This window comes from Mus caroli, unplaced genomic scaffold (assembly GCF_978045245.1).
Source record: "Mus caroli unplaced genomic scaffold, Mus_caroli_1 scaffold_20, whole genome shotgun sequence".
NCBI lineage: Eukaryota > Metazoa > Chordata > Mammalia > Rodentia > Muridae > Mus > Mus caroli.
The window spans coordinates 43,649,779-43,676,658 of NW_028227275.1; the positions used below are offsets into that span (position 1 = coordinate 43,649,779).

Below are 26,880 nucleotides of genomic sequence, written 5' to 3' on the forward strand. Positions count from 1 at the left end.
ACGTCATACTCCACAGTCTCCACAGTTCCTCTGAGCAGCTCCTTCCTCCCACAGAACTCTCTCTGCACTCTCAGAGCACTTGTATAAATGATACTTGTTGACTATGCCTTCACCGTGGGCCACAACAGCCAAAACTTAACATAAGGCCAGATGCCCGCTTCTCCCTATGACTTGGCTACGCATGACTCTTGCTTCTGTGACAGTAGTCACGTGACCCGTGTTGCACCGCAGTGGGGATGTGTGTTTAAAAGGACATTTTTAGGTGATGTTATCCATCACTGGGTGATTTGCACACTGTTCGTATGCAAACCTAGCTACTGTAACCTCCTACACACAGGGTCTATGTGGTATGGACTGTCACACATGAGACCCCCTCATTGACGAAAACATGTTTGCGTGGTGCCTGGCTATTCTTTTCCCACCTTGTACCAGTAATTGGATGTTCTTAGTTCTCTTCTGCATCATAGGTGCAGAGTCAAGATATGAGACTCTTCTAAACTTTCAAGCAGGGGAGTTGTGAGTTATATATAGTAACAATAGTTACTTATTTATTGATTGCACTCTCATTTAAAATCCCTTTAGAGTTCTATGAGAGGAAGGAGTTGATTCGAGGGACTATTGATTTCACCAACAGGATTTACCTGTGAGGGAAGAGAAAAACAGAGCAGAAGTAACAAACTTAGCAAAAATAATTCTCCCTCATAACAATGTTAGGAAGCCCTACATTTGTAACTTTGGTGGCACCGGGGTCACCAGAAGCCCCATCTTCCCATTTTGCCCTTGTTCCTTCCTTGACTGACCTCCCTTGCAGGCCCCGTAGAGCCTCGGTTGGTATTGTCCATCTCAGTGACCAGTACCACCACCCCACTCAGTGATGATAAATTAAGGGATAACTGTCCTCCTTCCCTCCCTCCTTCCCCTTCCTCCCTTCCTCTATCCTTTCTCAGATTTCCTTCCAATACCACCATCTAAGCTGGTCTCTAGAATAAGGATGAAGAACTGCTATCTGCCTTTATCTTTTGGGGCATCGGAAGGTCTCTTAGTGATTGATTCCTAAGACTGCATAGTACCAAACCCTATGTGTAAATGCTCTATATTTTCATACTCATGATAAAATTCAGTTTATAAATTAAACACAGTGAAATATTAATAAAATAAAGCTATTATAGCAATATAATACAATAAGGTATATGAATATGGTCCCTTCTCACAATATCTTATTGTATTGTACTAACTTGTGACTATGTGACATTATTCCCAGCAATCACATGGTGGCTCACAACCATCTGTAATGGGATCTTATGCCCTCTTCTGGTGTGTACTCATATAACTAAAATAAATAAATCTTAGGAAGGAAGGAAAGAAGGAAGGAAGGAAGGAAGGAAGGAAGGAAGGAAGGAAGGAAGGAAGAGAGGGAGGAAGGAGGGAGGGAGGGAGGAAAGGAAAGGAAAGGAAAGGAAAGGAAAGGAAAGGAAAGGAAAGGAAAGGAAAGGAAAGGAAAGGAAAGGAAAGGAAAGGAAAGGAAAGGAAAGGATCTGTCTCAACAGCATGGTGAGAGTGATAGAGGACCCCCCCCCCCCGTCAATTATTGGCTTCCACACATCCATGCACAAGTATGCACACATAAGCTCTGTCTTAGTTAGGGTTTCATTTCTGTGAAGAGACGCCATGACCAAGGCAACTCATATAAAGGTAAACATTGAATTGGGGCTGGCTTACAGTATCAGAGGTTCAGTCCATCATCATCAAAGCAGGAAGCATGGCAGCATCCAGGCAGGCATGGTGGTGGAAGGGTAGAGAGTTCTACATCGTGACCCAAGGGCAGCCAGAAGGAGACTCATTCCAGCTAGCAGGCAGCTAGGAGGAAGCTCTCTTCTGTGCTGGGTGGAGCCTGAGCACAGGAGGAGACCTCCAAAGCCCACCCCTCCAGTGACGCATTTCCTCCAACAGGGTCACTCCTCCCCACAGCGCCACTCCCTACGGACCAAGCATATTCAAATCAGTACAAGTGCATACACATATACTATCCACACACACAAATAAAACATAAAAAGAAAAAGACATAGTACCTGACCCGTTAAATAGTAGACGCCAATAGTTGTTTCCAGAGTCAGACCTGTATTGAAATATCTATTTGTGTCTTTGTGTGTGTGTTGAAATATTTTTTATTGTAAAATATAAATCTAACAGAGAGAAAGGACAATGACAATTTAGGGATAAATCAGGACAAAGTTCTAAACAAATTAAATGCCTTTAAACAATCCCAGTTCCCTAGGAGATACCCACCCCTTTCATTCCATTTTTTTCTAGACATATTTTTACAACCTTCCCTCAGTGAGTCTTGAAGGTTCATTTTGATTATAAGAACAGCAACCATTTCTTTTGGTCTCAATCTCTTTGTTGGTAGCTGATATAATTGCAATTTCCCTTCTTTCCATAGGGGCTTTTATGCAAAAGATGGTGTTTGTGAACACTGTAGTTCCCCTTGCAAAACATGCGAAGGAAATGCCACCAGCTGTAACTCTTGTGAAGGAGACTTCGTCCTAGACCATGGGGTGTGCTGGAAAACTTGCCCTGAAAAGCACGTGGCCGTGGAAGGAGTCTGCAAGCACTGTCCAGAGAGGTGCCAGGACTGCATTCACGAGAAAACTTGCAAAGGTACCTGGAAGCATCCCGATTGAAAGAACAAAACAAAACAAAACAAAACAAAACAAAACAAAACAAAACAAAACAAAACATTCTCTCTATACAAGGGAACACACGAACAAAGAGAAAGGAAACAGCCAAGGCTTTCTTTTTCACAAAAGGGGTGTGATATGACCAAAACTGGTCTAGCAAGCACACCAAGCAGCAAATCTGATAGGTGTCTATCCTAATGCAGGAGTACTGCATCTTTCCCCATTGGCTGGGGTCCAACCTCACAGTCTTTCACAGTTGGCTAATTTTAAAACAATTTGTGGAAAGAAAATAAAAGAAGAAGGCAAGTGCTTGGCCTCCCTGGACCATCGAGTTTGGTGAATGTGTGGGGAGGCCTGAGGCAGATCTTTATAAAATAAGGCGTTACTAGGTAGAGAAGATAAAACGATTTGAATTCCATTGCATAAAGGTTGTACAGGGTGAAAGCGATTTGTGGCATATTGGCCCTTGATGGACTGACTAGTCATCATCCACAGAAAACAATCTATAAACATTCTTACAATCCCAAGGGGCTCCTGGCCCTGTGGAGCCACTGGCTGGGGCCACTATCTAAGAACCAGAAACAACCAATGTCCACCTTCAGTGAAATTCATCATCTGAAGTTGAGGAAGTTGGGGGTGAGATATACTGCTTCCTTTGTGAACTCTATAAACTAAGATACACAAGAATTTATATATATATATATATATATATATATATATATATAATATATACTCAACTCTCGCCTCAAAGGGAGTAAGAGATGTCTATTCTGCAGCCAAACATGAATGGCCATGGCCTAGGAACACAGATTCAGGTCACCTTACGTGCCATGGTTCAATATGACAAGTTCATGACATTTTCCTGCTGAGAGCAAAAGGACATCATAAATCAAGGCTCTTTCCAAAGCATTGGTGGCAATAGCAGGCAGGAGGATTTCAGCAAAGTGGGGAGCTCTCTACTCTAGGCCCCACATACAACATACAACCATAATAATTAGAGCTTTGAGTTTGGTAGAAGTTGATGGTCTGTGAAGTTTACACATTACAAAAGAATTTACCTGACAGTCACAGGATACTGGGTCCAACACAGAGGTAGTCATGGGCTGCTAAGGGGCTAAAGGATGCCTACAATAACTTAATTCTGGATCCACAACATTCCACCATTCCATAATAGTGAAGTCCTAATCAGCTGATTGGTCTGGAAGAATCCTTAGCACAGCTGTTGCTTTTGTTCTTCAGTTCATATATAGCATTACTCAGGGCACTCGGGTTACAGATAAGAACCTCAAAACTCCACTCTGAGTTCAAGGTCTTACAGTAGAGACTGCTCTATCTCAAATATAAAGCCACAAGTCATGGAGCTGACTGAAAAATCAGTTATAAGGTATGAGAGAAAAATGTAGATGGCGCAGTGAGTGAAGGCACCTACCACCTTTGATCCCACACGGTGAAAGGAGAAATCCAACTCCTGCAAACTGTCCTATGACCTCCGTACTTTCTCCATAGCAGACATGTCACACACACACACACACAAACACAGACACACACACTCACACACACACAAATACATGCATGTAGGATAAGTTAAAAGGCATAAAGTTTAGGCAACTTTAACCTGAGGAATAATGCTATGGCTTGAACAGTCCTTTTCCTTTGAACAAATTCCCAAGAAAAGGAGACTCAGTCCTATGCAAAGGATTCACTTCATGTGATCTGTAAGGTTTTCTGAACCCACCCCCAATATGAGAGGGAACACAAAGTGACTAGTAATGTATTCTTTATGATGATTAAACATCTGTTCACAGATCTAACCTGTCAAAGAATGAAAAACTCACAAATCTTCAATCCCCAAGCCTCCTTCTATATGAAACCACATTTTGAGTTATTTGTCACAGTTTCAAGAATCTGTTTATACTTTCCAATTTATTTTTCTTTGAGAATTTCATACAGTGAATAGTGTAGACTTATACTTTTTTTGCCTTCCTCTGCCCCCTCCAACTCCTCCAGTGTTTGCTTCTACTCACAAGTTCTGACTTCTTCTAGAATTATCATAGATTATATATACTATATATAATAATGCTAAATATATACCCAATATTGTCCATAATGTGTATATATGCACATATTAACTACTGAGTCCATTTACTGTTGCTCTTATGTACATGTGCTTAGGGCTGGCTACTTGGAAGTAGTTCTCTCTCTCTCTCTCTCTCTCTCTCTCTCTCTCTCTCTCTCTCTCTCTCTCTCTCTCTCTCTCTCTCTCCAGACATTACCTGTAGTTCTTCATGTATGGCCTTGTGAAATTTACCTTGTGCACTTTGGCATGTTGAATTTTGTTGCCAGTATGTAGATCTTTTTCACACAACCATTTTGTAGAGATATTGTGGGTATAGCATCCCTGTCACATCTGGAAGACATGTTCTAGCAGCAGATCTCCTGGTCCTCTGGCTCTTAACAATCTTCCCTCCCCTCTTTCTCATGTTCCTTGAGTATACAGTGGTTGTGTTGTAGATGTACCAGTTGGGACTGGGTGCCCCATGATCACTTAATCTCTGCATTTTGTCCAGTTGTAGATCTCTACATACCTGCTGGGAAAAGACGTTTCTTTGAGAAGTATAGTGAGAGCTACATTTTCATGTGGGTATGGGCTTTAGAATGTAGTTAAATAGCTAGGAATAATGGCACACACCTTTAATCCCAGCACTTGAGAGGCAGAGGCAGATGCATCTCTGTGAGCTCAAGGCTAGCCTAGTCTACATAGTGAGTTCCAGGATAGCCAGAGCTACATACTGAGATCATGTCTCAAAAGACAAACAAACAAACAATAATGTAGCTAGAAATTATATTGGTTTAGGACAATGTCAGTAATAGGTTCTCCTCTGGGATCAGATAATTTATCAGGGAACCATCACTAGAAAGAACAGATTTCTATTCTGTCTCTGTTTCTGTTTTTCTGTCCCTCTCTGTCTCTTTCTCTTTCCTCCTCTGTCTTTCTCTCTGTGTTTCTATCTCTTTGTCTCTCTGTGTGTGTCTCTATGTCTCTGTGTCTCTGTGTCTGTCTATCTGTCTGTCTGTCTGTCTGTCTCTATCTATCTATCTATCTATCTATCTATCTATCTATCTATCTATACCTCTGCAGCCATTGTCTGTAGCTCTTCATGCATGGATGGGGCCTTGTAAAATTTCCCATGTGCACAGCATGTGTGTGTGTGTGTCAATGTTTCCCTATAGCTTTTTCAAACACCCTTAGTAGTATTTTACTTTCCTCTTCCTCTCTCTCTCTCTCTCTCTCTCTCTCTCTCTGTCTCTCTCTGTGTGTCTCTCTGTGTGTCTCTCTGTCTCTCTCTCTCTCTCTCTCTCTCTCTCTCTCTCTCTCTCTCTCTCTCTCTCTCTCTCCCACACACACATGTTCAGACTCCCACCCCATTTTCCCACTCCTATCACCTGTATTCTTTCAGCCCCTTCTCTAGAGCTCCTTCTGCCCTCTCCCACCATGACCCTTTCAACCTGTCCTAGTTTCTGCAGATTCTTTGGGTCAAACACTGAAGTCTAAAGATTCATAAAAAGAATCCTCAAATATGAAAGAACACGCAGCATATCTTTCTGGGTCTGGGTTAGCTTGCTCAGTGTGACAGGTTTCTAGTCCTAACCATGAGCCTGCAAATTTCATGATTTCATTTTTCTCTGCATCTCAATAGTATTCTACTATGTAACTGTACCACATTTTCAGTATTTGTTCATCAATTGATGAACATTTAGGCTGTTTCCATTTCCTAGGTATTGTGAGTAAAGCAGCAATGAACATAGCTGAGCAAGTATCTAAGATAGTGAGTCCACTGGTCATATGCCAAGGAATGGTCTACCTGGGTGATATGGTAGGTCTACTTTAGCATTTTAAGAATTGTACATCCTGATTTCCATAGAGACTGTACCAGATTTCAATCCTACCAACCCTGAGTGGACATCTCTTTTCCCCATCTCTTTGCCAGCCTTTGTTGTCGATAGTTTTCTTTTTCTTTTTTTTTTTTTTTTTTTTTTTGCTTTTTCGAGACAGGGTTTCTCTGTATAGCCCTGGCTGTCCTGGAACTCACTTTGTAGACCAGGCTGGCCTCGAACTCAGAAATCCGCCTGCCTCTGCCTCCCGAGCGCTGGGATTAAAGGCGTGCGCCACCACGCCCGGCAAGTTTTCTTGATCTTAGATAAAATGTCAAAGTAATCTTAATTTTCATCTCCCTGGTGACTAAAGATACTGAATATTTTAAAAGTGTTTCTTAGACATTTTCACTTCTTCTTTTGAGAATTCTCTGTTCAGAGCTATGGTCCATTTTTTTAATGGATCATTTGTTCTCTTGATTTTTTTTTTTTGAGGCCTTGGGATATACTGGATACTAATCCTCTGTACAGCTGTCAAAGATTTTCTCCTTCTCTGTGGGCTTCCGTCTCACTCAACTTACAGCTTCCTTTAATACACCAAAGCATGTTAGTTTTATGAAGGCCTACTTGTCAGTTGTTGGCCTTAATTCCTAGGCAAATGAAGCCCTATTCTGAAAGTCCTTTCCTGAACCTGTGTCTTGTAAGCCATTGCCTGTTTTCTTCTATAAGTTCCAGTGTTTCTAGTTTCACACTGAGGTCTTTGATGGAGTTTGGTCATTAGGAGCTGATTTTTATGACATTGAAACTTTGTGCACCTAAAATGTGTAAGCCATTTCAGCATAAATCCAAGATCATATACTCAGGCCACCATGTGTGGCCTCCTGTCCCAAAGTACAGATTGTGAGATATTGGGATAGACCCTGGTTAGATGGGGAGGGGCAAATGTCAGCCTAGGTCAAGAGGTTCCGAGAGCTGAGAAATGGGTTAGCCCACCACAAGAGTGATGACTTCTTCTGACCAATCCCTGAGGATAACCTGCTACTTCCTCCTTTCCTCAGAGTGCATGCCTGACTTCTTTCTATACAATGACATGTGCCATCGCTCCTGTCCCAAGAGCTTCTACCCTGACATGCGCCAGTGTGTCCCCTGCCATAAAAACTGTCTGGAGTGCAATGGCCCTAAGGAAGATGACTGTAAGGTCTGTGCTGATACTTCTAAGGCTCTCCACAATGGATTGTGCTTGGATGAGTGCCCTGAGGGAACCTACAAAGAAGAAGAGAATGATGAATGCAAAGGTAAGATGTTCTGGGCTGCATGACTGACAAAGAAGGCTGGGGAGCCTGTCCGCACAAAGCCTGCTCTAAGGCTGCCATAGTGCTCTTAACTTCCCTGCTCAAGGAAAGAGATTTTAAATGAGAGTTCATTTTTAAATACATCATTCATAAGCCTTGAGCATGTGAATCTGGCTAGTTACAGATTACATGACCCTAGTAATGGCACATGCCCATTGAAAAGGAATCTCCATGTAAAGGTTTTCAAGAGCAGGTGAGCTTTTAAAGCCTGTCCTTGGGTGTTTAGTCCACCAATGAGTTCATGTACTTAGTAAAAGGTCCCATGGAAGACTTCCTCCATCTCCCTTCCCTCTCTCCTCTCTTCATGACCACCCCCCTCCTTCTCTTCAGCTCTTCCTAGCCCAAGTCCCCACTCATCTTCCATTTGTCAGTTCTGTGACTACATGTTTTAGAAGGGGACTGCTGGAACTGGAGAGCAGCAGGGAGTAAAGGCTTTGCCTAGCCTAACACAGGTCCTGTACTCCACTCTTAGCACTGAATGAAGCAATAAAACAAGAAAGGAGACAGGATCTGCAGTTTCCTCAGCACCCTTATTTTCAACGGGGCATTAATCTATCTTCATCTCTTTTTAGTTGCCAGGATACAGAAAAACAAATTGTAGATTATGAGATGATTTCTGAAATAAAAGAGGAAAGCATTCCAGGAGACAGGTTTTTCTAAAGCCCTGGGATGGATTACATCTTCCATGAGCCCCTGGGTCTAAACTGGCAAGAGCATTTGTTAAGGGTCTAGATTCCCATCCTAGTCTGTCTCCCCCAACCTCCAGATGGAATCTTCCTATGTCACATAGGCTATCCTTAAGCTAGCCCTCCTCTTGCCTTAGACTCCCAAGGGCTAGGGTTACAAATGTGTACCACAATACATGGCTGATTCCATCATTTTCTAGCTGAGTGGCTTAGCATCTTTGGTCCTAATTCTCTGATGCAGAGAGAATGAGATGGTGAACCTAACAGTAAAGCCCATCCATCCAGGGAAGCTGAGGGCATCCTCTGTGTGCTGTGTGCTGCTCCAAGCCTGGAGAGTGGTGCACACAGAACCTCTGCTCTCACAGAGCTCATGCTCTATTTGGAAAGGAAGATGCTGAGGACAGTGAGTCAAGAGAAACAAGTAGGAGAGCAAAGTGAGGGTGTGAAAAGGAGCAAGGAGCAGTTGAAATTTAAGAGATGGTTTATTTTTTTAATATTTTTATTACATCTTTTCCTCAATTACATTCCCAATGCTATCCCAAGAGTCCCCCCATACCCTCCCCCCCACTGCCCTACCCACCCATTCCCATTTTTTTGGCCCTGGCATTCCCCTGTACTGGGGCATATGAAGTTTGCATATCCAATGGGCCTCTCTTTCCAGTGATGGCCAACTAGGCCATCTTTTGATACATAAGCAGCTAGAGTCAAGAGCTCCGGGGTACTGGTTAGTTCATAATGTTGTTCCACCCATAGGGTTGCAGATCCCTTCAGCTCCTTGGGTACTTTCTCCAGCTCCTCCATTGGGGGCCCTGTGATCCATCCACTAGTTGACTGTGAACATCCACTTCTGTGTTTCCCAGGCCCTGGCATAGTCTCAAAAGAGACAGCTATATCTGGGTCCTTTCAGCAAAATCTTGCTAGTGTATGCAATGGTGTCAGCATTTGGAAGCTGATTATGGAGTGGATCCCTGGATATGGCAGTCTCTAGATGGTCCATCCTTTCGTCACAGCTCCAAACTTTGTCTCTGTAACTCCTTCCATGGGTGTTCTGTTCCCAATTCTAAGGAGGGGCATAGTGTCCACACTTCAGTCTTCATACTTCTTGAGTTTCATGCGTTTAGCAAATTGCATCTTATATCTTGGGTATCCTAAGTTTTGGGCTAATATCCACTTATCAGTGAGTACATATTGTGTGAGTTCCTTTGTGATTGTGTTACCTCACTCAGGATGATGCCCTTCAGGTCCATCCATTTGCCTAGGAATTTCATAAATTCATTCTTTTTAATAGCTGAGTAGTACTCCATTGTGTAAATGTACCACATTTTCTGTATCCATTCCTCTGTTGAGGGGCATCTGGGTTCTTTCCAGCTTCTGGCTATTATAAATAAGGCTGCTATGAAGATAATGGAGCTTGTATGCTTCTTACCAGTTGGGACATCTTCTGGATATATGCCCAGGAGAGGTATTGCTGGATCCTCCAGTAGTGCTATGTCCAATTTTCTGAGGAACCGCCAGACTGATTTCCAGAGTGGTTGTACAAGCTTGCAATCCCACCAACAATGGAGGAGTGTTCCTCTTTCTCCACATCCTCGCCAGCATCTGCTGTCACCTGAATTTTTTATCTTAGCCATTCTGACTGGTGTGAGGTGGAATCTCAGGGTTGTTTTGATTTGCATTTCCCTGATGATTAAGGATGTTGAATATTTTTTCAGGTGCTTCTCTGCCATTCGGTATTCCTCAGGTGAGAATTCTTTGTTCAGTTCTGAGCCCCATTTTTAATGGGGTTATTTGATTTTCTGGAGTCCACCTTCTTGAGTTCTTTATATATATTGGATATTAGTCCCCTATCTGATTTACGATAGGTAAAGATCCTTTCCCAATCTGTTGGTGGCCTTTTTGTCTTATTGACAGTGTCTTTTGCCTTGCAGAAGCTTTGCAGTTTCATGAGGTCCCATTTGTCAATTCTCGATCTTACAGCACAAGCCATTGCTGTTCTATTCAGGAATCTTTCACCTGTGCCCATATCTTCAAGGCTTTTCCCCACTTTCTCCTCTATAAGTTTCAGTGTCTCTGGTTTTATATGAAGTTCCTTGATCCACTTAGATTTGACCTTAGTACAAGAAGACAGGAATAAATCGATTCGCAATTTTCTACATGATAACAACCAGTTGTGCCAGCACCATTTGTTGAAAATGCTGTCTTTCTTCCACTGGATGGTTTTAGCTCCCTTGTCGAAGATCAAGTGACCATAGGTGTGTGGCTTCATTTCTGGGTCTTCAATTCTATTCCATTGGTCTACTTGTCTGTCACTATACCAGTACCATGCAGTTTTTATCACAATTGCTCTGTAGTAAAGCTTTAGGTCAGGCATGGTGATTCCACCAGAGGTTCTTTTATCCTTGAGAAGAGTTTTTGCTATCCTAGGTTTTTTGTTATTCCAGATGAATTTGCAGATTGCTCTTTCTAATTCGTTGAAGAATTGATTTGGAATTTTGATGGGGATTGCATTGAATCTGTAGATTGCTTTTGGCAAGATAGCCATTTTTACAATGTTGATCCTGCCAATCCATGAGCATGGGAGATCTTTCCATCTTCTGAGATCTTCTTTAATTTCTTTCCTCAGAGACTTGAAGTTTTTATTATACAGATCTTTCACTTCTTAGTTAGAGTCACGCCAAGATATTTTATATTATTTGTGACTATTGAGAAGGGTGTTGTTTCCCTAATTTCTTTCTCAGCCTGTTTATTCTTTGTGTAGAGAAAGGCCATTGACTTGTTTGAGTTAATTTTATATCCAGCTACTTCACCGAAGCTGTTTATCAGGTTTAGGAGTTCTCTGGTGGAATTTTTAGGGTCACTTATATATACTATCATATCATCTGCAAAAAGTGATATTTTGACTTCATCTTTTCCAATTTGTATCCCCTTGATCTCCTTTTGTTGTCGAATTGTAAGAGATGATTTATAAGATACCACCAAAGAGAGGAAGCAATCAATATAAGAAGAAACCATCACGTGTCCTCAAGAAAAGGATTCCAAGTAGAGGGGATACTGGTTACTGACTCTAAGTGTGAACTGTTGTACCACTGATTGTCTAACATATCTGCCAAGCAAGCCCCTGTTGTATGCAGGCCCTCTCACACTGGCACTGTGCATTTGCAGTGAACACCAAAAATGCCCTTTACCATTGGGCAATTATTATACACTCCAACAATTACTTTACTATTGATTAGATATATTCTGGGAGATTATGGAAAGACCATGATAACAGGGACTTTGATGGTAGAAAGGCCACATACTAATGTGTGACCTTTCTCACAGTGTGGCGTGACCATGACCCCATTCCCTTGGCACAGAGCCCTAGAAGCCTCCAAGAGAAAGAAATTGATTTCTTAGAGGGGTGTCCCAGCCATGCCCGTCTCTTACCCTACTTGTTTGCCTATCATGCCTGCAGATTGCCCTGAGTCCTGCCTGATCTGCTCATCAGCTTGGACCTGCCTGGCCTGTCGGGAAGGCTTCACAGTAGTGGATGATGTCTGCACAGCACCCAAGGAGTGTGCAGCCGTTGAGTACTGGGATGAGGGCTCCCACAGGTGCCAGCCGTGTCACAAGAAGTGCTCCCGCTGCTCAGGGCCTTCTGAGGACCAGTGCTATACCTGTCCCAGAGAGACTTTTCTTCTCAGTGAGTTGTAATGCTTATTATGCCCAAGGCCAGCTGTGAACCTCTTGGGCATGCTCCCTCCCTCCCCCTCTCCCTCTCCCTCTCCCCTTCCTCCCCTCCCCCCCTCTCTCTCCATATTTCTTAAAAAATTTTAAACCTAGCAAAAACAGATGCGATGGGATGATAGAAGAAACATCACACTCTGCCCTTTGCCCACTTTGCCCATCCCTGATCTTCATCCTCCTCCTCTGTACAAGTGTTTGCTAATCCTACCATCTACCCTTTTCTGAAACATGGAGGGGTAAGTTAGACATATCCTTTTCTTTCCCATGAACGTTTTGCTATATGTTTCATAGCACAGGAACACTTTCTTACACAGGATACTATCAATTCCAATAAATTTGTGTTGATACAATTCTTTAATACACTCTCATATTGGGGCTGAAGAGATGGGCCCAGTGATTCAGAGCACTTGCGCTAGGAAAAGACCTGGGTTTGATCCACAACACCCACAGTGGCTCACAACCATTCTAATTCCATTTCCAGGAGATCTGATGTCCTCTTCTGATCTCTGAGTGTTCAGGTACACATGTGGTACACATACAAATATTCAGGCAAAATATTATTATACATAAAATAAAATACATACGTCTAAAAGGTTTTAAACAGTTCTATTAAATAGTCCCAGCTCCTCTTAGGATAGGGCCAGGGTAAGATCTTCATGCATTTGCCTTTAGTCTGGAAGACAGTTTGGTTTTGTATTTTATGCTTTGGATATGAGAAAAATTCAGTCCCTATTCTCCCTTTTGAGTTAGCAAGTATTTCCTCCATGTCTAGATAGTGGGTGTGACTTCTCAACGAAAAGAAATAGGTTGTATCCTCTGAGAGCTGTGTCTGGACTAGTGTGGTATCCACCTGCCTCTCCTCAGCAATATTCATGCAGATTGATCCTTTCCTCAAGATAATTCAGTTTCTCCATTGATCCCCAAGTAATAAGTAGTGGACAGATACCTCAAACATGTAGCTATTCTGCCCTTTACCATAATTGCCTCTTAATTCAGTGTTTATTGATTAATTATTCATCTTAACTAGGTACGGTGTCCCATGCCTATAATCCTAGTACTGGAGAGGCTGAGACAGGAGAATCTCAAGTTCAAGGCCAGTCTGGGCTACAGATAGCAAGACCCTGTCTCCAAAAAGTGAATAAGCAGGAAATCATTACATGTACTTGTAATCCCAGTACGTGAGAGGTGAATACAGGTGGATGAGGAGCTAAGACTGGCCTTAGCTTTGTAAGAAGTTTGAAGCCAGCCTACATGAGACTCTGTCACAAATTAATCAATCAATTAATTAATTAAAAAGAGATTAATACCAGAAAGCCCAGAAAGTATTGGCACTGTTTTCCCAATAAGCATAATAGACATTAGAGGGAGATATTATAAGTCAAAACAGATGGCCAGATTCCCTCTCTTGTAGGATATCATTAGCAAAGATATTGGTACCCTGTTACATACAGGATCACACATCCTCGTTATTGTTCTGGTTTCTCACAGTCTTCTTTGCCCATTTTAGTTTGGCTACTTTCCTGTCTAGAAATTATTCCTCATAAAATAGCCCACCCAATCATATCTCTCATATAATATCACCTATTTGGACATTCTTTTCTAGTAATGACTAATCTAGGGTCGCCTCAGATACTTTTACAGAGAGAAAAACATCTCATCAGTGAAGGCCTTCCCTTAAGCTGGAAAGCAAGTTAATTTAAAGTTAAGCCTTGATACAGAGACTCCTCCCAAAGGCTGGGCACAGGATTTACGCTGACCAGCTCCTCTCACTCCTTCCTGACCCACATCACCAGAAACGGGCAATTTATAAACTAGATCGTTTGGGGAAGATCGTGATAGACTTAATTATTCTCTCTCTCCTGAAGATGTAACACCTTGACCGCTCAATACTCTTTCAAGTATATAATTTGTGTGTAGTGTGGGACTTTGCATCTGTTTTTAATAAAAGGTCTTGGCACGGGGAGATTATGCTGATGGAAACAGATGAGACCAACATAATCACAGGGTCTGAGAAGAGCAGAATTAGTAGTAGATGCATGTTGACTGAATCAGAGCAACAATGAGGACACTGCCCTTGAAATCGAGAAGGGGCTCCCGAGCTCATGATCACAGATGCCCTCTAAAAGTAGACAGGGGAGGAACAGAACCCCAGACAGCCTCTAGAAGGGATGCAGCTCTGTACACCCATTTAGATTTCTGGCCTCTTTCATAGCAAGATGAACAGTTTCTGTTATGAAACCATAAAGTTGATGGTCATTGTTATAGCCATGGTAGAAAACTAGAGCAGAGGTACCCAACAATCCTCAGTTGCCATAGCCACCAGTCCACACTTTCCATCCTGCCTGTCATGGACCGTCCATGCTGACCTCAGCTTCACTGATATAAATCAGCCTCTGGGACTTCCTCTCCCTCTGCATGCAATGCCTCCTTCCCTGAACAGAGCAGGTGTGGGAGCCACAGGTCAAGCTTGCTTTCGAGACTCATCTTTCCTTCTTCCACAGACACAACCTGTGTGAAAGAGTGCCCAGAGGGCTACCACACTGACAAGGACAGCCAGCAGTGTGTGCTCTGCCACAGCTCTTGCAGGACCTGCGAAGGACCACACAGCATGCAGTGCCTCTCCTGCCGACCTGGCTGGTTTCAACTGGGCAAGGAGTGCTTGCTGCAATGCAGGGATGGGTAAGGAGTTCAGCACATTCTCCTTCAGCCACTTCCAGATGGCAAGCCATTTACCGATGATGAAAATAGGGCTCAGAACACAGAGATCCACTGTGAAACCTGCCTGCTAGTAGGCTACAAGAGAGGAAGAGAAAAAGAAAGAATCAGTGTGTCCCAGTGAGAGAACACACTAAATCAGATGGTATGATTCCCATCAGACTAAGTGACTATTTATCCTCAGGGACTGGCCTCACTGACAGTCCAGAGATGTCTAATCATAAGCAGAGAATTTCTCCTCTGCTCATAGTGACCCACAGGCATTAATACAGGTTTACGGGCTTTTGTTTGTTTGGTTTTTTGTTTGTTTGTTTGTTTTTGGTTTTATTTCTGTTTTAGGAGGTGGCATGGATTCAGGGGATTCAGGGTTAGTATACAAAACCTAAGCAGTACAGGTGAGACACTGATCTTAAAAGGGAACAATTTCAGGGACCATCTCCATTAACACCTCTTGGCCTCTGTAACCTGTCAGGCCTCCACAAATGCCCAACATCCACAATTTACAGCTTTGATTCCAAAAGCAACCTTGACACTGAACTGAAATGCTAATATAAAAGCAGTGGGGGAAAATTATTTTGGGAATACAGATTCTATTATTTTGCTGCTAAGAAAAGCTTCTGGTATGTATATCAAATCTGGTTACAAACACTCTGGGAAGAAGGATCAACTGGACCATGCTCTCTCCCAGCACTGCACACTCCTGTCCACTCTTTCCCAATTGTAACCCAGGGCCCTGAGAAGCCCCATACCCAAATCAGAGGACAATTCCTGGATGTTTTAACCACGGTTGGTACCTTCCTTCAGCCCTAAGTGATGACTGCATACTACATTGATGTCAATGCTGTATATTGATTGGCTCACGTCTCTGTGTATCTGATTCACTCACTCACTCATGGAATCCACATGGGTTGGAACAAAAGCATCTTGTCCATCTGGATAAGCTGAATTTAAAACACATGCTTTGTACTTCAAAGGCTTATCCTTGTTCTTCTCCCTCACGTGTGCTACCAAACACGCAGCCCAGAATTGATAACAGGATCCCGCCAGGCAAGAGGAGAGGTGAGGGCTACCAGAGAAGAGTCTTAAAATATCTGGATGCTACAGGGAGAATCTCCATCTTCCTCAGATCTGGTCACTCTCTGCTCTACAACACGCGTGAGGCGTGTGCAGTCCTGTAGCTCAACAGAATGCAGAACGTGGCAGTAAGAAGAAGATGCCCCACATTGTGTGGAGTCACTAGGAGTGGGGAGAGGGAAGCACAGACTGCCATCGTTCTCTTTACTAGGGAAGAACTGGAGTATTAGCGAAGTATTGGTGGGGAATTATTCCTTCGGTAAAATCAGTGTTCCACATACAAAGACTAAATGTGTTTTTCTTGGACGGACAGATGTATAATTCTTTGTACCTTTCTACAATAAGTAGTTATTTGGTCTTGACTTCATGGAAAGTTCTTTAAGGCTCAAGCCTCCATGCTTATTCACAAGGTCCTATTCAAGGCTGTGAGGCTCATAAGGTTCCAGCCTTACATTAAAACAAATAGTCCTCATAGCAAGCAGCCATATGGAATTTAATGTACTCCAGCAAGCTCCTTGTTCTCTTTATTTTGGTGTTATTTTCTGACCATTTTTAAAACCTATGTTGAATCAATGTTTCCCACTCATGGTCTCTACTGGACCTTTGCACCTTCAATACAGCTTGCAAAGCATTTCAACTAATGTATCTTCTTTATTCAATTCTTTGATTCTTCGATAATCTCATGAGGTGGACACTGGTCCCTCCATTTTACAGAAAAAGAAACTGAGGCTGAGTTTAACTGATGCGCCGGAAGTCACATAGCTATAAAGCTACTGATATGTTTTGGAGACAGGACCACAGTCCAGTCTTCTAAGCCCACTCCCGTGTTTCCTGCTGTATGTGATTTTGCTTGATGTTCTGTTTCACTTCTATTTTATTTCTCTTCCCTGCATTGCCTCTCCAATGCCTTGGACATCCTATTGACCAATTCTTCACCATGGCAGTACAGAGGGAAGTGAGGATTACTGTGCTGGGTCACTGGGATACAAAGTGACTGCTAGACAGATTGCTAGACAGAGGCAGGGTTCAGCCCCATGGTAAGCATGCTGTTAGTTTTCACATGTTCACTGAGCTGGTTTACCACAAACAGACATTTGGGGGTGATGTTTTTGCACCAAATCCTTGACCCTTGCATTACTGAGCTAATCCCTGGGACCTGCTGGGCAGGGCAGACATGAACCACACCATGTCTGCCTGCGTCCTTAAGACCTTGGTCTGATTTGGAAGGTATCTTCAGTCAAGGCATTGCTGTGTTATATTGTGGTTTGACAGATAAGGCTTTTCATACCATCTCTTGTTCGACCTGAAGCACGTTGTCTAAATTTTCTAAGCCACCGTGTTTTGGATCTATAATATTTGGGATTATAATATAAACTCAGAAGGTATGTTGTGAAAATTAATTTTAAAATTCACAATTAACACAAATATACACACTGGGGACTGGAGAGATGGCTCAGTGTGTAAGAGCACTGACTGCTCTTCCAGAGGTCCTGAGTTCGATTCCCAGCAACCACATGGTGGCTCACAACCATCTGTAATGGAATCTGATGCCCTCTTCTGGTCACATCAGAAGACAGTGACAGTGTACTCACATACATAAAATAAATAAATAAATATTTAAAAACACAAATATACACTAGTAATAGAGTTCTAGCCACTAGTATAACAACTTTCTAGTATTTAATTGTGCTGCCACTATTAGCCCTATATCACAAATAAGGACTCTGACACACAGAGACATCAAGTTACCCACCCAAGGGTACATAGCTCATTAGGTAGTACTGCTTGATTTGAAAGCATACTTGTTTGAGACCTAACCTCCAGGTTCTGATATCTCATTTCCATGCTTAATGGGATGAAATGTTTCCAAAGTTCCCTAGGAAGCCATCAAACATACAGCAGCGGGTAGTGATAGTTATGGGTAGAATACTGAGTCTCCTAAAATCTTTTCTAAAGAGTTTACATCTATTCCTTAATGGCCATCATGAATCATGTGACCCCCATACTTCAAAATGTTTTTTATTAGATATTTTCTTTATTTACATTTCAAATGTTATCCCCTTTCCTAGTTTCCCCTCGAGAAATCCCCTATCCCCTCCCCTCCCCCTGCTCCCCAACCCACTCACTCCCATTCCTGGTCCTGGCATTCCCCTATACTGGGGCATAGAACCTTCACAGGATCAAGGGCCTCTCCTCCCATTGATGACCGACTAGGCCATTCTCTGCTACATATACAGCTAGAGCCACAAGTTCCACCGTGTGTTTTCTTTGATTGGTGGTTTAGTCCCAAGGAGCTCTGAGGGTACTGGTTAGTTCACATTGATGTCCCTTCTATGGGGCTTCAGTCCCATGGAGAGGAGAGGAGAGGACAGGGGAGGGGAGGGGAGGGGAGGGGAGGGGAGGGGAGGGGAGGGGAGGGGAGGGGAGGGGAGGGGAGGTCTTCCATCCAGGGTGTGATTCAGTAAAGGTTAAAGTTAAATGTGGAGATGTCAAAGGAGGAACAGGAAGTGACGGTGATGGAAAAGGACTTTTGTCCCACCACTGTGTGTGATAGTAACCTTATAGGTGCTTTCAGCTTCACGCTCACACACAGTGAATAGGTGAGCAACCCCATGCCCAGTGTACAGGTAAGCAACCCCACACTCACTAGATCTGTTAGCATCTTGTCAATGATTCCATGAGTCGGGTTGCATGAAGAGACGGAAGAGGCCAGGCCAGTGTGTGAACCCTGTCTGACACAGCCTTTGGTTCAAGCAGAGCCTGTTCAACCCTCCACATCCGTGGCTTCCATACCTGATCAAGGACTGGAAATACTCATAAGTAATGCATCTTGTGCTGAACACAGGATTGTTGTCCTTGTCATTATTTCTGAGCCAGTATAGCATAACAATTATTCCCATAGCATTTATACCGCATTGAGAACTAATGTGAGATCACTGAAAGCATAAAAGAGGAGATGTGGATGCTGCCGCACTTTACACATGGGACTGTGCACACATGAGTTTTGGTGTCCAGCTGCCAGAGAACATCTGCATATGCCTGTGATTCCCTCTTGGTTACAGATATTATGGAGAAAGCACCAGCGGTCGGTGTGAGAAGTGTGACAAGAGCTGCAAGTCATGCCGAGGCCCACGGCCCACAGACTGCCAGTCTTGCGATACATTTTTCTTTCTCCTACGCTCCAAGGGACAGTGTCACCGTGCTTGCCCTGAGCACTACTATGCAGACCAACATGCCCAGACCTGTGAGAGGTGCCACCCCACTTGTGACAAGTGCAGCGGTAAGAGTATGCCTATGTTTTGCATATGAAAATGGAAATTTGAAAAGGCTTTCCTTTCTATTTTGCCTCTCTCTCTCTCTCTCTCTCTCCCTCCCTCCCTCTTTCCTCCGGGGGGGGCACCCCCATTTCCCAAACTCTTCCTCAAGCCTCATCCACACAGTCTGCCCACTCGCTTCTGCAACATCCTTGGTACCTTTCAGGCTTCGTGCCTTTTTTTTTAATAAGGTATTTTCTTCATTTACATTTCCAATGCTACCCCAAAAGTCCCCCAAACCCTCCCCCCCACTTCCCCTCCCACTCCCACTTCTTGGCCCTGGCGTTTCCCTGTACTGAGGCATCTAAAGTTTGCAAGACCAATGGGCCTCTCTTTCCACTGATGGCCGACTAGATCATCTTCTGATGCATATGCAGCTGGAGACATGAGTTCGGGCGGGGGGGGTGGGTATTGGGTAGTTCATATTGTTGTTCCTGCCTTTTGAGGCTGATACCGTAGGCATCATCTCCGCTGGGAGTGCTTGCCACCTACACACAGCCTCCTTCTCACCTGTATGATTTCATCGCTGTGACAAATCCCTGAGAATCTGGCTCATGGCTGCAGAGGCTTTGGTCTGCAGTCAGCTTGCTGTGCTGCTGAGGGTCTGTGGTGAGGCCCAGGGTGGCAACAGGAACGTGAAATAGAGCAGAGCAGATCAGCAGAGAAGTTGGCTCAGCAGCCAGGCACTGAGGATGGGGAAAGGAGATGAAAGCAGACACCTATGTCTCGGGCATGCCCATAAGCACCCAACAATCCCCCAACTGACCCTACTTTTCACCATCTCCAAAGAATTCCATTAGATTATGAAACCATTGAAAGATCCATCCATTGATTAAGTCAAGACCTAACTACCTCCCCAGAGTCTGTCCTCTGGAAACCAAGCCCCCAGTCCATGAGCCTGTGGGGACATTTCATTTCAAACTGTACACTGCTGATAGCAACTATCTAGGGAAATCCACTGATGTTCTTCAGTTTAAAAACTCCCTAAGGCATCTGTCTCAGGCTCTCCCAAGCCCCGATACTGGTTTCCAGATGTGTGCTTGTGTCAAAGATCATTAAATCAATGTCAGTGGGACCACCATTTAACCACTGCCTGGGGTGGTACCTTGATGTTATCTCTGGTACTGTTCTGCATCTAGCCTTCTAATGAACCTACATACCTACAACACAGTTGAATTTCAAGACCTGTCGATGCTGCCTACATATCCCTCTTGTCAGAAAATATGGTCACACTGAAACCATGCAAAAGGCAGTAGCTCACATCCCTGTTCTTCTTTTCCAAACAGCCATGGCTTTCTCGGCCCTTCTGGATACATGTCATTTCTAACAGTCCTTTGGCTGTTGACTGGCATCACATTAATTTGTATTATCCTAAGCTTAATAAAACAAGGACATTTTTCACACAAATATATAATGAACATATTCCCCCTCCATATGTTGTCATATTACCCGTGTAAAGGTGTAGCCCTGGCTGTCCTTAAACACATGATGTTCATGCCATATCCTCTTAGCCTTTGTCTACCTGAATATACCACCATGCCCAGCTCCCATTTTTAAAGATAATTAGGAGGAAGAAATAGAACAGATTTCATGGGTGTACCAGGGTGGGAGACAGAACGGGAAGATAAGGTGGGGGCAGAAGGGGAGGAGATAGGATTGAGGGAGGGAATTCAGGGAAAGTCAGGTGGAACTGAGAGATATTTGAGAGACAGTATAGAAACCTAGTACAGTGGAAACTTCCTAAATTGTATGACGGTGATTCTGATGAAGTCTCCCAATAATAAGGGAGACAGAGTCCCAAATCGTCATCCCTTGTCACCAAATGAGGCTTCTGGTACTGAGGCTGGGTTGCATTCATCTGAGTTGTTAGCCAAAGGAGTGCCATGGAAATCCCTAAACAGCCCAGACTATTGCCAAAACCATGGAATGCTCTCCCCAGACTGACCCCATTACTGAAGACACCTCCTACCCAAGTCATTGAGAAGTCAAGCTGGTGCCCACACAGAGCCTTCAGAATCTGCTATGTTCTAGTATCTTTGGTGTGAGAAGGTACTCTGAAGGTTACCAAAAGAGAAACAAACACTAACTCAGCCACAAAACCTTTCATCTACCATCTGTCCTGTCTGCAGATACGCTAGGGCAATGGTGGCATAGAGCCTGTGAGAGTAGCCGACCAATGTCTGATTTGACTTAAGGCCCACTCAACGAGACAGAACCCAGACCTGACACTGCTTGGATGACCAAAACCATCAGTGACTAGGTAGCCCAGAGACCCAAGGTAAAGCCAAACACAACTAGTCTAAACAAAACCAAACAAACAAACAAAATAGGTGAGTCAAATCTTTCCCTGTTCAGATCACGTTAACTTCAATCTTAATTTTTATTTCAAATATTCTAGAGTCAAGAACGACCCACAGTTATACAGAGCCACTCAGCAGCCACCTAATATGCCATTCTCTCCCAAGATGCTGAGATTTAGCTCTCCTTCCTTAAGGACAAAACCACAGGTAGATTTCTGAGTTCGAGGCCAGCCTGGTCTACAAAGTGAGTTCCAGGACAGCCAGGGCTACACAGAGAAACCCTGTCATGAAAAAAAAAAAAAAAACAACAAAAAAAAAAACAAAACAAAACAAAACCATGGGACTTTGAGGCCCAGCTTGAGCATCATCTCTAAAGTGCTCGTCTTGGTCCTCCTGGCAGGCTTCTTCCTCCATCCCTGTTCTGTAACTCAGTGCTTCCCTGAAGCTTTCATGTGACTTTTCTCCAGTGCTGGTTTATGAAACTTAGGGCCTTCCATATGCTAGGCAAGAACACTTGCCTCTCCGATAAAGCTATATTCCCAGCCTTACATTACATCTTAATTAAATATGGCCATCTCTCCAACTGTGAGCTCCCCCTGCCCCCAGCAAGAGCAAGGATTATCTGGGTTATATGACATTCATTTTTTTAGCCCTGCTCATGCTTTTTCTTACACTTGATGAGTGCTCTCTAAGTGTTGAATAAGAAATGAATGTATAGGAGGTGGTAAATAATTCCTTTTTATACAAACTGGAAAATGCTCAGCTCCAAATGTTGTTTGTTTTGGGGTTTTTTTGTTTGTTTGTTTGTTTGTTTGTTTTGTCCCACGTTGACCACAATGAGCTGTTGCTAAAGATAGCCTTGAATGTTTTATTTTCCTGCATCCACTTCCCAAATTGCTGGAATTACAGGCCTCTGCCACCATAGCCAGTTTCGGAGGTGACGGAGACTGAGCCCAGTCTTTGCACATACTAAGCAAGCACAATGAGAGCTCACCTCTGTCCCTAGGCCTGTGGTTGATTTTCTTAGCTTTCTTTTATCTGTGTACTTTTGAATGTTCAGCTTTAGCTCATCGTGAATGAGAGCCTTAGATTTGGGCTCTTACTCTCTGTCTCTTCCCTCATCCTTATGATTTTTGTTTGTTTCTTTTGCATCTCTCTATGTAACTGGCTGTCCTAGAATTTGCTATGTAGACCAGGAAACATCCTTACTTCTTAAAATCTGTTTTTCTGTGTATTCTATCCATCTCCTCCACCAGAAACTCTATCCAAACTAGGATGGTCCAGTTTTCCCCTGAGGTGACAATCTTGGCAGTACAGATCTCAACAGGAGGGCTTGTCTGTTACAGCAGAGTGCCGCCCTAACTCCTGCTTAAACTTTGAGTCCTGGCTCTGGTTCCAGTATCTTGAGAAACACTTAGCTCCTGTTACAGTTGGGCTTACATCTGCCACTGCCCACTTCCTGCCCTGGGCAGAGCAGGCAGGTGCTTGATCTTGACTGTCCCTGTGTCCTACCCATTTCATGAATTGGCAGAGACAGGTAGAGCTGGCCCTGACTCCGTGCACTCCCCACTTCCTGTCCTGCGCAGAGCAGGCAAGGGCTTGACCCTGACACCGTTCGGGTGTGTTTGCTTTCTGGATCGAAGAAACTTCATCTAGACAGTTTAGTCAAATCTCTTTTTCTTGCTTTCTCTGCTACTTGTTTTCCCATCTCAGTACGTTTAGAATGTATCGAACTATATCAGAACCTGAATTCACGTATGGTTTTTATTTATTTTTGAAACAAGGTCTTAATACATAGCTCTGGCTGGCCTGGAACTCACTCACTCACCATATATGCCAAACCTGCCTTGAACCCACACAGGAGATCTGCCTGCCTCTGCCTCCTGAGTGCTTGATTGGATTAAAAGTGTGTACTACCATGCTCAGCAATGCATTTTTATTTTATGTGTATGGGTGTTTTGCCTGCATGTATGCATGCCAGTACACAAAGTGCATTCAGTGCCCAGAGAGGCCAGAGAGGGCAGAAGATACCCAGGAACTGGAGTCACAAATGGTTGGGAGCAATGAAGTGGGTGCGGGGAGTCAAATCCCCCTCCTCTGAAAGAGCGGCCACTGTTCTTAAGTACTGAGCCACCTTTCCAGCTCCATGTTTAATTTTTGGATGTATGTGTGTTATTAAGGGATAAACATTTTCTTAGAACATTGTGCACTAAACGGTTGCCCAACCTCACTTTGCTAATTCAAAAGTCTTGAGTTATTTAGAAGTCTTAGAGGCCAGGATGCCTAACACCTGGGTCAAACAAAGGCCAATCTGATCGAGTTTGGGGTTTTTGTGTGTGCATGTTTGTATTTTTGTTTCTCTCCCCCACCCATCCTGTGGTGTGTGTGTGTGTGTGTGTGTGTGCTATGTAGACCAGGCTGGTCTTGATCTCACAATCCTCCTACCTTAGCCTCCCTAATGCTGAAATTACAAATGACCACCACTACACCCAGCCATTATCATAGTTGTCTCGATGCATATGGGTCTACTTCTAAATAATGGCTTTACTGACTCCATTCCTCCACACATCAAATTCCTAGCTGAATATCTCATGTTAGATTTTCAACAGACACCCCACGCCTCTCACTGTGTTCTCAGACCACTTTTTCCTGTTTCTTGCCTTGACGAATGGCTTTATTGGGCTCCCTCCTGCCTGACACAGTAACCTGACATGATCCTTTTCTCTTCTTGATCTCTAGGTCTCCAAGAGATCTCCAAGGTTTGTCTCTAAGTCACGTGACATCTTAAATACCTCCCCTCTCTTAGTCATTAATGTCACTATAACTTGGTTTCTACTCTCACAGTTTGTTGCTTGAATCACCAGTTAGTACCAGTTAGCTAAGTGATTATCCTGTCCCCACTAGGAGACACCTGGTGGCCATCCAGCGCCCCATGCTGTCAGATGGATCTCGCAAGGCAGATTAATAGGACACTCTTCTGTTTAGAAGCATTCCTGCACTTTAGTCTGTTTGATTTCTGCATCTGAGTCTCTTCCCCCACAAGCATCCCTCACATTCACCCCCATCCCTCGCTACCTCTGACTCCGGCTTCCAATGCAAGCACAGTGACTTACTATAAATCAGAACCAACCTTGCCTCCTGCCTCTCGGAGCACTGATTCCTCCAGTCCGTTCTGCCAGGGCCGCTTTATGCTCTATTGCACTCAGAATGTTTTTTTCAAAAGCCTTTCCCCAGCCTTCCATCCGGTGTTGCCTTACAATTCTGGGTATCCATTCATCTATTTATTTACTCAACAAAGACTTATCCATCCATCTTGGATATCCAGATTCCAGGAAATCAGGGTAGTTTACTTGGTGTAATTTTCGTTCTTGTTTTTTTCTTTTTTTTCCAGAAACCGAAACCACTGCTATGATAAAATAATTAAAAAAAAAAAATACCCCTACCAAAAAAAAAAAAAAAAAAAACAATTTAGGGGAGGAATAGTTTATTTTAGCTCACAGTTCCAAGTTAGGGTTCATCATCATAGCAGGGAAGTCGAAGGAGCAAGAATTGAAAAACCCCTAGTCACATCCACACATAAATGTGGAAAAACAACATGCCAATAAATAACTGTATTGTCATTTGCTAAACCTGACAGACCTTATTTCTACCTGTTAGTGTTGTGCAGTGAGCCAGGGGAGGACTATCATTAGGTAAGTTGATGTGTGTTAACACAGGTACATCACAACAAAGCACAAACCATATTTGAACATTTTTAATGTGGATTGGAAGTATCACTTATGATGACAGAGGGCAGTTGTAAGAACACTACACTTCTCTACTAGACTTGAAATTTCCTCCAAATTAAGGGTGGCAGCTCAAGCATTCCTTTCACAAGCTCATCAACACAGGATCCCCAAGACAGGATTTGGAGGTGACTGGCAGCACTGGGTGGATCTGGAGAAAGCCCACAGGTTGGATTCTTCTTTGACTTCCTGTGTGGAGCTTGGGCCTAGGACTCACTGCTACACATTTCCAGCCTCCATATTCATCTCCTCTGCTGACCTTAGGATACCACACATATCCTTTGCTAGTCAGAGTGTCTTGTGCTAACTCTGGTCTTGAAACACACAGATTATAGAAGTTGAGGATTTCCCCCAACTGTAGGCTATAAATTAAATAGAAAAAAAAGTTTAAATTTTACTGAAACATTAACTGTCACACTAAGGAGGACATGGAAGACAAATCGAGAAAAAGTTGGCAGTCTGAATGAACAGAATGTCTGTTTTTCATCCACTTTCAACTGCCCAGTAAATTTAGTTGTTAAGAAGAAAGCTATTGGAGCTGGTGAGATGGCTCCGCAGTTAAGAGCACTGACTGCTCTTCCAGAGGTCCTGAGTTCAATTCCCAGCAACCACGTGGTGGCTCACAACCATCTGTAATGGGATTTAATACCCTCTTCTGGTGTGTCTGAAAACAGCTACAGTGTACTCATATTAATAAAAAATAAGTCTTTAAAAAATAAAAAAGAGGAAGAAAGTTATTTGACAGCCACAGGGCACACACTTGTAACTCCAGCACTTAGAAGACTGGGATAGGAGGAGGCTGGAAGGTTGAAGTCAACCACAGGGGGATGGAGGGGTGGGGGTGGGGGGAGGGAGGGTGGACACAGCGACATCCCGAGGGGCAAAGGGAAGAGAGGACAGAAACAGCAGGGAAAGGGGAGGAAAGTAGAGGTGGGGACAAAAAGGGGAGAAGAGGGAACAGAAGCAGGGGCGGGGAAGGGGAGGAGAGAAAAGGAGAGGAAAGGGTTAGGAAGGGAAGAGAAAAATAGCATTCTGAAGCACAAGGAGTCAGGGAGGTGGGTGCGCCACACATGGACCTAATCTATACCACTATGTGCAGCTGCTGCCTCTGGAGTGAGTTATGTCCTTTAGCAAGCTCACCTTCTTATTTATCGTCCCCACACAGTATAAACCCTGAACTTCTCAAACAACCTCTTTCTTTTTTGTTTTGTTTTTTTTGTTTTGTTTTTTTAGGGTTAGGGTTATTATTATATCTTAGTACATTGTAGCTGTCTTTAGACACACTAGAAGATGCCATCAGATCTCATTATGGATGGTTGTGAACCAACCATGTGGTTGCTGGGATTTGAACTCAGGACCTTCGGAAGAGCAGTCAGT

The 26,880-nt window shown here is 43.5% G+C and overlaps 1 protein-coding gene and 1 long non-coding RNA gene across 5 annotated transcripts in view; one reads left to right on the forward strand and one right to left on the reverse strand.

Annotated features, from left to right (window-relative positions):
* LOC147000162 (uncharacterized) lies at window positions 1–25,021 on the reverse strand. Of its 2 annotated transcripts, XR_015046135.1 has the most exons (6): window positions 24,849–25,021; window positions 19,929–20,104; window positions 4,987–5,263; window positions 2,070–2,662; window positions 1,720–1,977; window positions 1–641 (listed from the first exon to the last, which is right to left on the reverse strand). It is a non-coding gene; the product is annotated as an uncharacterized LOC147000162 (long non-coding RNA). The 2 variants fall into 2 exon arrangements; XR_015046134.1 differs by lacking the exons at window positions 2,070–2,662; window positions 4,987–5,263 and having other exon boundaries at window positions 24,849–25,013.
* Pcsk5 (proprotein convertase subtilisin/kexin type 5) overlaps window positions 1–26,880 on the forward strand; it is a 417,146-nt gene that overhangs the window by 382,566 nt on the left and 7,700 nt on the right. For all 3 annotated transcript variants that reach the window (XM_021151578.3, XM_029472674.2, XM_021151579.3), the window contains 5 exons: window positions 2,441–2,658; window positions 7,610–7,846; window positions 12,044–12,271; window positions 14,817–14,994; window positions 19,167–19,384. In XM_021151578.3, coding sequence (XP_021007237.1) covers window positions 2,441–2,658; window positions 7,610–7,846; window positions 12,044–12,271; window positions 14,817–14,994; window positions 19,167–19,384 — 1,079 coding nt within the window. The remainder of the gene's footprint in view (window positions 1–2,440; window positions 2,659–7,609; window positions 7,847–12,043; window positions 12,272–14,816; window positions 14,995–19,166; window positions 19,385–26,880) is intronic.